The sequence below is a fragment of the Taudactylus pleione genome, unplaced genomic scaffold (assembly GCF_031769625.1).
Source record: "Taudactylus pleione unplaced genomic scaffold, aTauple2 ptg000198l, whole genome shotgun sequence".
Classification (NCBI taxonomy): Eukaryota; Metazoa; Chordata; class Amphibia; order Anura; family Myobatrachidae; genus Taudactylus; species Taudactylus pleione.
This window is the reverse complement of record NW_028284600.1, coordinates 19,957,425-19,971,487: the sequence shown is the minus strand read 5'-3', so window position 1 is coordinate 19,971,487 and position 14,063 is coordinate 19,957,425. Positions and strand designations below refer to the sequence as shown.

The 14,063-nt window shown below is 44.0% G+C and overlaps 1 protein-coding gene across 2 annotated transcripts in view; it reads right to left on the bottom strand.

Moving 5' to 3' along the window:
- Positions 1–14,063, bottom strand: part of CFAP46 (cilia and flagella associated protein 46) — a 351,236-nt gene that overhangs the window by 217,914 nt on the left and 119,259 nt on the right. For both annotated transcript variants that reach the window (XM_088476936.1, XM_088476935.1), the window contains one exon: positions 7,866–7,999. In XM_088476936.1, the coding sequence (XP_088333062.1) occupies positions 7,866–7,999 (134 nt within the window). The remainder of the gene's footprint in view (positions 1–7,865; positions 8,000–14,063) is intronic.

The following is a 14,063-nucleotide window of genomic DNA, read 5'->3' as shown; positions in this document are numbered from 1 at the left end:
GGGTGTAGGCAAGACAGCATGGACGTCAGAACTGACTGTCCATGCTGTACTTCCAGATGTGCAGCCACAGCTGAATTGAAGAAACTTCAGGGGCATTTCATAGCCCCCTTCTAACAGGTGCATCCGACTCCGGCCGGGCACCAAACTAAACTAAGATGCCTTGGCTCGGGGGCGGGGTATAGGAGGGGGACCCTAGTGCATCCTGGGAGGCTGAAACTTAACTCTATGGTGCCCGATGCCTGACGTCATCACCTATACCCTAAGGTATCCTGTGGATACCCTATGGACCCTGAAGTAGAAAAATGTGTTATAATGCAGTGCCCTGCAACAGATCAACCAAAGCAATCCAGGGGGACCCACGCCCCAAAAATGAACCAAAGTTGCACTACAGTAGAGTTGGTGATAAGCATCTTTTTATTTTTAGCAAAATACGCATTGTGCACCTGCTCATAACAGTCTTACACGTCTATCCGTGTGCACTATTGGTCCCATGATGCGCTTATGACTCCTTACACTTAGAGAGATAGAACGATGAAGGTAGGAAGCATGCAGCGTAGGCCGAGCACAGTAAGGGCATTTACATACTAGTGCGTCTCATGCAGAACAAAACAAAAAGGTGCATACAGTAACTGACTCCGATGATTAATATGCTATTAACTCTGCTATACATTGTATACTATTCGTTTCCAGAAGTTGGTTTTCTATCAGATTTACCATTATCTAAACCAGACAATTTAATATACAGTACTGTTTTATTGATACGGGGTTTTATATGTAATATATATTATTTTATATTATTTGTGTTTAGTGTAATACATTTCTTTACATTATATAAATGGAGTTGGATATTTCATTGCCTACACCAGTGGTTCCCAAACTTGCAGGGGTGCCTCAGGACACTTGCAGGGGTGCCTCAGGACACTTGCAGGGGTGCCTCAGGTTGGTGGTCCAGCACCAAATCAAATTATTTATGGTCAATATAATGTAAATATGTGGACAAACAGAAGCACAAACATGTCCCCCACCACATAACTGAACCTAAGGATGACAGGTCAGCACAATTTACTTCAATGCACTACTTCACTAAATTTTTTCTAGAATTTCTAAATACCAAACTTTTGGCTTAGGGGCGCCGTGAAAACAATTCTGATACACTAGGGCGCCGTGATTCTAAAATGTTTTGGAACCACAGGCCTATACTCTCTGCCATTATGTATCCATATTATTTACTAATTACTTAGTGCCCCTGCATTTTTTGTAAATGGCACATACAGTATGCTACCCTTGCAGAGCTGAATGCATCCAAGTCCACAAGCTGCGCAAAATACATATTTAATTCCAGGCGCAGTTTACCCATATGTTTTTGATACAAATGTGTCCAACTCTACTTCAGTCATTGGATGTACTAAATATAAATACAGGCAGGTCCGCAGACCAAATTTAGCCTACATTATAAGATGGAGTTAACCTAAACTACACTTTAGTAACAAAAAGACATATAAAATCAGGTGCATAAATATTGGGACATTGACAGAATTTTCATATTTTGGCCTCTATTCACCACCACAATGGCTTTGAAATGAAAAACAAGATGTGCTTTAACTGCAGACTTTCAGATTTAATTTGAGGGTAATTACATCCAAATCAGGTGAACGGTATAGGAATTACAACGGTTTCTATATGTGCCTCCCACTTTTTAAGGGGCCAAAAGTAATGGGACTATCAACTCAAAAGCTATTTCATGGACAGGTGTGGGCTATTCCCTCGTTATTTCATTATCAATTAAACAGGTAAAAGTTCTGGAGTTGATTCTAGGTGTGACATTTGCATTTGGAATCAGTTGCTGTCGACTCTCAATATGAGATCCAAAGAGCTGTCACTATCAGTGAAGCAAGCCATCATTAGGCTGAAAAATCAAAATAAACCCATCAGAGAGATAGCAAAAACATTAGGGGTGGCCAAATCAACTGTTTGGAACATTCTTAAAAAGAAAGAACGCATTGGAGAGCTCAGCAACACCAAAAGACCAGTAAGACCACGGAAAACAACTGTGGTGGATGACAGAAGAATTATTTCCCTGGTGAAGAAAAACCCCTTCACAACAGTTGGCCAAATCAAGAACACTCTCCAGGAGGTAGGTGTATATGTGTCAACAATCAAGAGAAGACTTCACAAGAGTGAATATAGAGGGTTCACCACAAGATGTAAACCATTGGTGAGCCTCAAAAACAGGAAGACCAGATTAGAGTTTGCCAAACAACATCTAAAAAAGCCATTACAGTTCTGGAACAACATCCTATGGACAGATGAGACAAAGATCAACTTGTACCAGAGTTATAGGAAGAGAAGAGTATGGAGAAGGAAAGGAACTGCTCATGATCCAAAACATACCACCTCATCAGTGAAGCATGGTGGTGGTAGTGTCATGGTGTGGGCATGTATGGCTGCCAATGGAACTGGTTCCCTTGTATTTATTGATGATGTGACTGCTGACAAAAGCAGCAGAATGAATTCTGAAGTGTTTCGGGCAATATTATATGCTCATATTCAGTCAAATGCTTCAAGAATTGGATGGCGCTTCACAGTGCAGATGGACAATGACCCAAAGCATACTGCAAAAGCAACCAAAGAGTTTTTTAAGGCTAAAAAGTGGAATGTTATGCAATGGCCAAGTCAATACCCTGACCTGAATCCGATTGAGCATGCATTTCACTTGATGAAGACAAAACTGAAGGGAAAATGCCCCAAGAACAAGCAGGAACTGAAGATATTTGCAGTAGAGGTCTGGCAGAGCATCACCAGGGATGAAACCCAGCGTCTGGTGATGTCTATACGTTCCAGACTTCAGGCTGTAATTGCCTGCAAAGGATTTGCAACAAAGTATTAAAAAGTGAAAGTTAGATTTAGGATTGTTTAGTTTGTCCCATTACTTTTGGCCCCTTAAAAAGTGGGAGGAATATATAGAAACCGTTGTAATTCCTACACCGTTTACCTGATTTGGATGTAATTACCCTCAAATTAAATCTGAAAGTCTGCAGTTAAAGCACACCTTGTTTGTTTTATTTCAAAGCCATTGTGGTGGTGAATAGAGGCCAAAATATGAAAATTCTGTCAATGCCCCAATATTTATGCACCTGACTGTACAGCATCACTGCTAAAATACTTGACTTAAAGGTTATATCTGCCAAATCATGTCTGGTATGCTGCAATCTTTTCAATAAAGAGATTGTACATGATATTATTGTATTTGAAGAGGTTCTGTTGGATTCTTTACTCTTATTTTTTACTGTGTTGTGCTCTTCATTCACAAGCACACTTCACTGCACCTGTTATGTTAACTATATTCAATATACTATATAAATATATATTATTATAGTGTATATATTACTTTAAGATATACAGTATGTGCTCAATACATAAATCCAAAACTGGAAAGGGAATATCCAAAAGTTACCCCATACAGTTTAACTTAAATATGTTGTACTATATTTTTTATGTTGTTATGATTAACACATGCAAAATACTATTTATACCATTAAAAGTAATATGGAATATATACTTTATTTACAGTATCATAACTTCTAACCTACCAGATTTTGGCACACAGTCCCGCCGCCCCGTGATGGGCACATGCACTTTGATTTGCAGAAGGTTCAGCACTATTTCCCCTTCGGCATAAAGTGTAATGAGTTTTCTTCCAGGTACTCATTAAAAATGATAAAAAATTTGGGTTCAGTTCATGGGTGAGTACCTCCAAAGGTTATGACAGCGCTTGTAAATGGCAATACTGTAAATTGCCACATGGCAATACTGATGCAAATGAGGATGGATTTTTTGCTTTTTTGAATTTATTTTTTCACCAACATCAGAGAACGTTGTAGAGTAGAACAGGGAAAATGGCAGAGGTTCCCAAACTCCGCCATAACTGTCCAGGTTTTGAGGATATCCATGCTTGAGCACAGATGGTTGAATCGAATTGACCGAGGTACTAATTAAGTCACCTGTGCTCAAGCATAGATATCCTTAAAACCTGGACTGTAATGGCGGAGTTTGGGAACCTCTGGAATATGGGTTCATTAGTTTTGATTAGCAAGGATTAAAAATGGATCTTGAAATCACCAATATCCTGTGGGAATCTGTTACAAGGTTACAAAATAACAAAATCTTGAGGACCCCAGAAAAGCAAAATAATCTTGTAGTGATTTGGTTTAATTGCTATATTATTGAGGAACTTAGGAGCTCATTCAGAGTCTCTTGCTAGATGCGATCGCTCGCATCCAAAAAGGGGCCGGACATGCAAAAACCACAATGGCAAGGCAAGGCGTCCTTTAGCTTTATGTGTTAGCGAGCGGTGCCTAAGCAATCGCAAGCTCGTGTAATACCGCCCCCTCTACTCTCAGGAAGTGAATAAGACCATCGGTAACATCGAGAGCCATCGGAAGCACTCGCACTGCTTAGGGTAGGCCTTGGCTCCGGCAAATACTGCGAGTGCTTCAGTCAAAAAAAGATGCCAGGTGACGTATACTTTGAAATTATGCACACCCATAAAACGCCATTATGACAGCCAGACACTCCTGCGTACGCACTATCACTCCCCCGTTTACAAGCACCTTCCCCTGTTACCATCCACAAACGGCACTATCTGTCACTCAAAGGAGTGATCTGCCTTTGTGCAATGAGCGATCTATTCCTGATCGCAGTGAGTGGTTTACGCACGCGCACTGCAACTAATACGCATGCGCAGTTTGTAACAATCGGCCGCCTGTGAGCGATCGCCCCTTAGCGATCGGGTCTGAATCAGGTCCTTAGTTTCAGGAGTGAATTATCTGCAATTTCCATTAATTCAGTTTAATTAGTCTGAGCAAACGTAATGTCCATAAAATTCATGGCTGAAGTAGAAATCCAACAAGAACTGATCTGTAAGTTAATCAAAACTGAAATGTGTGACCTATTATTTCCATTATTCTTCTTAGTCGCTGCTAAAGACGAGGGGCGATTGCACTGAACAGCTAAGTGTACATCAGAGATTTAACATGTCCAACCCAAGCAATGCAAATCGTGATTCAGTGCAAATGTATTCTTACATAGAATTTACTACTCTATGTGGTATATGTACATAGCCTTGGAGGGAGATAAAGTACCAACCAATCAGCTCCTGTCACTTTATAGGCTGTGTTTGAAAAATGACAGTAAGGATCTGATTAGTTGGTACTTTATCTCTCTCCAAAGCTTAGTACATAGACCCCTAAGTCTGTCAACAAATTTAAATCCCCCTGGCAGCAAAACATGGTTTTACCAAGGTGCAAAATTGCACTTTCTACATGAATTCTCCAAATTCTAAGGGGTATATTTCCTAAAGTGCAGTATTTTAGAAGTGGAGATGTTGCCCATAGCAACCAATCAGATTCTACTTAACATTTATTTAGCACCTTCTTGAAGATAATAGCTAGAATCTGATTAGTTGCTATGGGCAACATCTCCACTTCTAAAAACCCACACTTTGGTAAATATACCCCTAAATGAGGTGATTTGCCATAATACATTAAACGCTTTTCCTGATGTAATTACTTTCTTCTTTAACTGACACATTATTTAAGAAGTGCGTCTACCTGCTCAGGTTCAGTCCACAGGCCATTCGCTGATTAAGGAAAAAAAGAAATGACAGCGCTAGATTAAAGTAAGTACATGAACCAACAATTTATTCTCCTTATAACCACACTGACATTGTACAATTCTAAAACATAAATCATAGAAATAGCTAGCATTGCATAGAATAACTCCAATAACCACACTCAAATAGTAAAAATGTATCTATAAAAGATATTCAAAAATGGCTCCTCATAATATTGTTGCCCAATGTATCATAATGTACACATTGTATCATCTGAATTGACAGAATCCGTGAATAACAATCTCTCCTCAGATTTTGCTACAAATTTATATTTTGGACAATCCGCTCGGGTCTAGGAATAATATAATTTTTAAATCTCATCTCTTTTTTCCTTTACTCTGTTTTAGTGGATAGCAGAATCCACTTTGAGATCAGCAGATTGAGATTGGAGGTTTTAGGGGTTAATTCGGAGCGCACCGTTTTTGTCTATATTCGCTGATTAAACCTCAAAGTTCCACAAATAATTTAAGGTAATAGGTTATCATTAAATGGGACAAGTCCATGTTGAATAATTTTCTCTTGCCTCTCAAGTACTCGAAAATCAATATAAATACAATTGTGGATAAAAGGTTCATATTCAGCAGGTGCATCTTCTAGGGTCAACTCACCTTTTACCATAACAGACTTTCCTAAAACAATACATTAAGTTTAAAGTAATGTGCGTCTCAGGATTTGATATTGTGTCAAGGACCCATCTGCAAAAGTCTGCAACATACTTAGTTACAAAACATATCCCATGACATAGCCCTAATTACTTCTATAGCAGAGAATGTTTCCAATTCAGATCATCAAACCCTTGTCTCTGAGGAAGTCATTACAGTTTTCTAATACAGAACTAGTAGTTGTGATATAGGGAGAGCACCATGCCAATGTGGCTTCTTTAAGAAGCAAAAGGATTCGCTGTATCTTTAAACTTTGAAGTGCATTTGAATCTGACTAATGAACCCACTGAACTTTTGAGGATCGTATCCGAACTAGGCTGGGTGGAGAGAGGAAGAATAGCCGCCGGTTCTCATACCGACGCTGGAAGCCCGAAGGGAGGATATCACTACAGCGGCCGGTAAGTACTCTAACCCTCCCCTCTCCCCCCTCCTAACCCTCCCTTAGGGGTGTCTAACCTTAACTTCCCCCCAGTGGTGCCAAACCCTAAGTCCCCCCGGGGGTACCTAAACCAAACCCCCCTTTCCTGCATCCTAAACCTAACCTTCCCCCGGGGGTGCTTAATCCTAACTCCCCCTTCCCCTAGCCTAACCCTCCCCGGGGGTTGCCTAACCCTAAATCCTCCCAGGGGTGTCTAAACCTAACCCTCCCCCCACTCCGCGGCTACAACCTAACTATCCCCAGCTTACCTCGTTCAGTATGTCGGGCGATGGAATTTCAGCGTGGGGCTAAATATAGGCGTAAGCATTTCGACACCTATCTTTTGGCCGGGGTCGACATTCCGGGCAGTGGTAATTTAACTGCATCCCATATAGAGTAACAGATACTCAGATGTAATCCAGGTTTCACATAATCAATTAGTCAGACATACTGTAAGTCGGGCTGGCACATAAGTGGGTATCCAGACATTAGCTGTATTACTAGTGGCTGAAGGTAATATATTATTTCTTTTATACTTGGTTACAGTTTTTTGTATAACGATTACGCACAGTAATATGCTTTACAGAGAATATTTACTATTTCACATCAGTCCCTGAGACACATATATACATTAGTGTCCATTTCTTTCACAAGCCAATTAACCTAGCAGAATATCTAGGAATTGTGGGAGGAAACCAGAACAAACACTGTGAGAACACACAAACTCCACACAGATAGGGCCCTGTTGAATCTAAACCCAACAGCGCAGTGCTGTGAGCCATCAATGCTAACCACTGTGCCATCATGTTGCCCAATCATAACATAAGAATACAAAAGATTAAAATTGGGTGAGATAGTGATACACCTTTTGCATCTTCTTAACACACAAATCACAACATAATAATTACATTTGTGTACAAAAATGTGACACATGAAATAAAAACAGTTTTAATGTTTAAAGTACTATATTGTGTATTCCTTGCCCCTCACACATAAATCTATCCACCAAGTAAGAAGAAGAAAAAAAAAAATGTAATATAAATTCTTACAATTTACACAAAAAGAGCAACAACTATAAAATGAAAAAAAAAAAAAAAAAAAAAATGACTTGTACCTATAAAGGATCCATTCTGGATCTTCTTCCAGATTTGCAGGGATGTAAGATGCTGGACGCTTGCTTTTGTCTTCTGGTGGGACTGGGCGCTCATTCAGCTTGCAACCCTCTGATTTCAATAAATGTATTGTAGCCTGACAAAAACAAAACCACTGATTGCAGGGACAATAACTGTACGGTGTGTGCCATAATTACTTTTAACTTTGTAATAAACAATAATTCCGTTATGACGCTCACACTCATCTTTAGAGGTGTAAAGTGCAAGCACAAAATGTAAGAATGATAAATAGTCTCCGAGAGAGTAACCTGTTTTTTTTTTATTATTATTTCAGTTGTTCTTATAATACGAGTACTCCAGAGTATTCCAGTTAGGGAACGCACGTGGGCGTTTGAGAATTCCCACTCCTCTGATGAGCTGCGCTCTGGTGTCCATTCATTAAACAATAGTTGCACCAGGTCACTATCACATGGCACAAGAGAAGACAACTACCACAGTTATTCCCCATCTCTCTAACCTCTCTTAGGGCTAGTTCACATATGCGCTGGGCAAATGGCTAAACTGAACAAAAGATTATGTAGACTTTAATGTTTTAGGGGGAGATGTATCAAGTGGAGACGTTGCCCATGGCAACCAACTGAGTTGGTGAATCTAAGCACTACACAGTCAGAGCAGTCTAGATGGAACCTGATGAACTATAACCCTCATCATCCTGCGTTTATTAATTCTGTTATTTAGTGTATATTTGTTATTGTTTTTCATTTTAAAAAGCTCCCCTTCAAGAAATTCTAAGCAATAAAGTGCAGAAAATGAGAAGCTTCAGTAGAACTAAAATAAACAAAATCAGAGCATTTGCACTGACACCAATTTTAAAACCCTGGGACTGTCCCTGGACATTGGAGACTGCTGGTATAATGAGAGGAACTCTGCAGCTATTGCTGCTACAGTATAATGTGGCGTCACTTTTGGTATAATATAGTGGGCTCTACTAATATAATGTGCATGCCTTCTTGGGCTTTGTAATATACTGTATTTCAGGCAATTACATGTATAGTAGGTGTGTCATTTTAGAATACATGACCTGCACTGTGAACAGCTTGCAACTGTTTCTTGCATACGGCTCCTAGATTTCAAAAACATTTGCCTTGTGTATGACGAGCAGGATCATTAATAACATTTCTGCATTTCTTTGTTTTAGCGAATATTCATATTCTTGTTTATTTGAGGTGTGCTAAATGACTTGTGCAGGCATTGTCTGGTTTTAACTATCAATGAAAAATAAATCCAGGCACAATAAACACATAAAAACAATTACTGGGTTGTATTATTAAATGCAGCTCCCCAACCCGTAATTCTGGATTACCTAAAAATATGATATATGGTAAGAACTTTACCCTTGTTATCTCTATTTCTACGAGGTCCATAGGGTTCCACAGGATACCTTGGGGTATAGGCGATGGCAGCAGACATCCAGGCACCACAGAGTTAAATTTTTCAGCCTCCCAGGATGCACTGGGGTCCCTCTCCTATACCCTGCCCCCGAGCCTCAGGCTACTCAGTTTCGTAACAAGCCATAGGCCGGAGCAGGAGCAAAACAAGAGAGAGAGAAGACAGTCTGGAACACACAAGAATCACATTCTCACCATAGGGAGACGGAAAACCGGTGACCAGATTCAAGCCCATCTGCCGTACAGGTGCGACAGGGCGGGAGTCCTGTGGAACCCTATGGTCCTCGTAGAAATAGAGATAACAAGGGTAAGTTCTTACCAGATCTCATATTTTCTACTTCAGGATCCATAGGGTATCCACAGGATACCTTGGGGATGTCCCAAAGCAGTATCCTTCAAGGGTGGGGATGCTCCTGTGCTGTAAGGAGAATCCACCGCCCGAAGGAAGCATCCTGAGAGGCGTAGGTATTAAATGCAGAATACCGTACGAAAGTATGGACAGATGACCACATGGCTGCATTCAAAGCTGAACCGCTGAGGTGCCACGTCGAGCTGCCCACGAAGGACCCACAGACCTAGTGGAATGAGCCCTAACAGAAGATGAAACAGGAAGGCCTTCATGAACATAAGCTTCAGAAATGGCCAGGCGAATCCATCCTGCCAAAGTTTGTTTAGTGGCAGGCCAACCTCTCTTGTGAAAGCCAAAAAAAGGACAAACAAGGAGTCCGACTTCCTCAAGGAAGCAGTGCGGTCTACACAGATTCGTAAGGCCCGCACCACATCCAAGGTGGCCTCACCAGCCGACAGGGCCTGTGAATTAAAGGCTGGTACAACAATTTCCACATTGATATGGAAACTAGATACCACCTTTGGAAGAAAACCAGGCCGAATGCGAAGCACTGCCCTGTTTCTGTGAAATATTAGAAAAGGAGGTCTACAGGAGAGAGCTCCCAATTCTGAGACCCTTCTGGCTGAAGCAATAGCCAGGAGGAAAACAGTCTTAATAGTTAGCCATTTCAACTCCACTGAACCCAGTGGTTCAAAAAGGCGGCCCCTGAAGGGCCCTTAAGACCACAGCCAGGTCCCAAGGTGCCACAGGTGGAACAAAGGGAGGCTGAATATGTAGCACACCTTGCATAAAGGTGCGGACATCAGGGAGTGTAGCAATCTTACGTTGAAACCACACCGATAGGGCAGATACCTGCACCTTCAGCGAGGCAAGGCGAAGACCCTTATCGAAGCCTGCCTGCAAGAAAGCCAGAACCCTGGACACTTGGAATGCCCGAGGAGCATACCCTCGAGGGCGACACTATTGAAAGTAAGCACACCATACTCGATGGTAGATGCATGCAGAAGAAGATTTCCGAGCTCGCAACATGGTGTTAACCACCGAGCCAGAGAAACCTCTGGACCTTAACATGGCCGTCTCCATAGCCTCGCCGTCAAAGACAGCCGACTCAGGTCCGGATGGAGACAGGGACCCTGCAACAGCAGGTCCTGACGTTGAGGCAACAGCATCAGCGCGTCCACTGAGAGACTCCGAAGATCTGCGTACCAATGCCGTCTGGGCCACGCTGGTGCTATCAGCAGGAGCGTGCCGCCTACTTGATTGAACCTGCGTATCACTCGAAGAAGAAGGGAGTACGGAGGGAAGAGATACGCATACTGGAAGGTCCACCGGACTGACAGAGCGTCCACTAGACACGCCTTTGCGCCTCTTGTTCTTGACCCGAACATGGGCAACTAGTTGTTGTGTCGGGAGGCCATGAAATCTATCTCTGGCAAGCCCCACCTGTTCACCAGTAGTTGAAATACCTCCTGGTGAAGAGACCACTCTCCTGGATGCACGTCTTGACGGCTGAGAAAGTCTGCTTCCCAGTTGAGGACTCAGTTGAGAGTAGGATCTGGGACACCTCTGTCAGAGCCGCCTGTGGGCCTGATTCAGAGCCGAACGCTCTGACCAAAGCGCTCGCTCTGAATCAGGGCCCTCCTACCTGTTCTTGGAGCGGCCTCATGGACGCTCGCATAGTGTTGTCCCGTCACTGCTCCCCAGCCGCGGAGACTGGCGTCCGTCGCCAAAAGGATCCAGTCCGCTATCCAAAAAGGGCGCCCCTTGTGCAGGTGATCAGTCTGTAGCCACCCGGCTAGAGACAGCCGTACCTCCGGAGAAAGCACCATAATGTGACTTTATCTGGTGGGGCAACCCATTCCATTTGGAGAGGATCAGCTTCTGCAGAGGCCCGAGTGGAGCTGGGCAAACTCCACCATGTCGAATACCGACACCATGGAACCCAAGAGCCTCATTGCCGAGTGAATGGACACCCGGCGACTGCGCAAAGGCGTACCTTTTGCCGTAACGCAGATTTATCATCCAGCCGTGAGTCTGCAATACAGACACTGTCAGGTGCAGATGGAGCTGAAGTACCTCTGGAGATTCTGCCAGCAGCAGGAGATCGTCCAGATAGGGTAACAAGCGGACTCCCTGCATCCGCAGGTGAGCTGCCATGACTGCCATAGTTTTGGCGAACACACAAGGTGCTGTGGCCAGACCAAAAGGCAAAGCCTGAAACTGGAAATGGTCCTTGACCACTGCCAACCTGAGGAAGCGTTGGTGTGCTGAGATAATGGGGATATACAGGTAAGCATCCTGCATATCTAATGACACCATGAAATCCCCAGGCTCCATTGCTAGGATGATGGAACGCAGGGTCTCCATCCTGAACCGTGGAACTCTCAAAAATTTGTTGAGAGATTTGAGTTTGAGTATTGGACAGTAGTACCCATTGGGTTTCTGTACCAGAAAAAGATTGGAGTACTACCCCAATCCCCCCTGAGACCAAGCAACTGGCACTATGAACCCCAGCCTGCAGCATAGAGTGCACTACCTTCTGAAACTCCCGGGCCTTGTCCTAATTTGGACAGAAGACCCGTGGGGGTAAAAACCGACTTCGAGGCCTTCTGCGGAAGGAGAGGGCGTACCCCTGAGACACCACTTCTCTTACCCATGTGTCTGAAGTGGTCAAACACCAATTCTGGGCAAAGATTAGAAGTCGACCTTCCACTTTGGGGTCCCCCAAAGAGAGGCCCGTACCCGTCAGGCCGAAAGTTTGACGTCGGACTTAGGAGCAAGGCGTCTGGTACGCTAGGCCTGATTGCTTGACTTGGTAGGCTTCTTGGTGGCAGTCTTTCTCGGAAAGGACTGCACCCTGGACTTACCCTGGGTTCTGTAAGGTCGAAAGGAAGAAGAACCCGACCCTGAGGGGACAGTAGCTGATGGCAAACACGCAGACTTTGCCGCCGCCAGGGTAGCCACAATTTTGTCCAAATCAGGGCCAAAAAGCACTTCACCATTAAAGGGTAAACCCTCTAACCCTTTCTTGGAATCTTTCCAAGACCGCAACCACAGGGTACGTCATGCTGCTACTGCTGCCGAGGAAATCCTGGAAGCAAGTATGCCTATGTCCAAAGCCGCCTCAGTAATGTAAGCGGCTGAGTCTCATAGATTACCCACCAGCTCCACTATCAGGGACCGAGTCTGGGTCCAGAGACGCGTCCAACGGATCTGCCCAATATTCCATGGCTCTAGCCACCCAGCACATGGCCACAGCCGGTCTGGAAGAGCCTCCAGCAAGGGAATACATAGACATATTTCTACCTTGCGATCCGTGGGATCCTTGAAGGAGACCATGGAGGGCATTGGCAACGTCGCACTCTTGACAAGGCGAGTGACGTGAGAGTCGACGTGTGGCGAGGTTTCCCATTTAGAAAAATTTTTCTATGGAGGGATATGCCACTGCCAGATGCTTCTGGTGCTGGAAACGCCTACCTGGCGATTTCCAGGCTTCCTCTAAATGATCCACTAATTGACCAGATAGTGGGAATACCGCAGCATCATCTTTAATATCCTTAAAAAAGGGATATTTAGATTTTGCCACAGGCGGATCGTCATCCTCAATAACCAAGGCCGTGCGGACCGCCCGTACGAGGCCTGGTATACATATTTCGGATTTAGCTTCCATGTTTTTATTGCGGAAGGGTTCCTGAACGGAAGTGTCAAACATTTCTCCGTCACCTCATCCTGATCACCCTGATCAGTTTGAAGTTGCAGCTGCCGCTTCTGCGGCCGCCAGGATGGCTCTCCCTGCAAGCGTCCGTCAGGTGTTGTACCGACGTGGACAATGACCTCGCCCACGCAGGTTCTTGCATGACCTGGGGGGGGCGAGACCTAGAGACTCTGAGGGATTACCAACTGTCTAGGGAACCCCTGCATAGGGGACGACGCCATAGACTGCTGTGAAACCCCCATCTGGGGAAATGCAGGGGGCGTCGCTAGCTGGCCCGCCAGGGTTGTAAGTGCCTTAGCAAAACAAGCCCAGGGCGGCTCCTGCACAGGTGCAGGGACAGTAGTCTGCTGTGCCTGTGTAAGACACGTGTTGCAAACCCCTTCAGAGCTGCCATCTCCCTCCATCAATGGTGCCAGACATACTGTACACCTTGGCTGAAGGGGCAAGACCTGGTCAGTGTCAGACATGCTGAATGACCGGAACTGCGTGTGACACGTCTCACTAACAGACTTGTATAGTGGGACACTGACCCCTGGTAACACCGCACCACAAGGGCTAGTAGCAGAGAGACAGGGATAGGAAAATGTCTGACAGATTGAAAGTGAAAGTACAAGCAGTAGACACTAGCATTTAGTCACACACAATGCAGAAATAACAACCTGCACTATCAGCGCTTCATCAACTACTG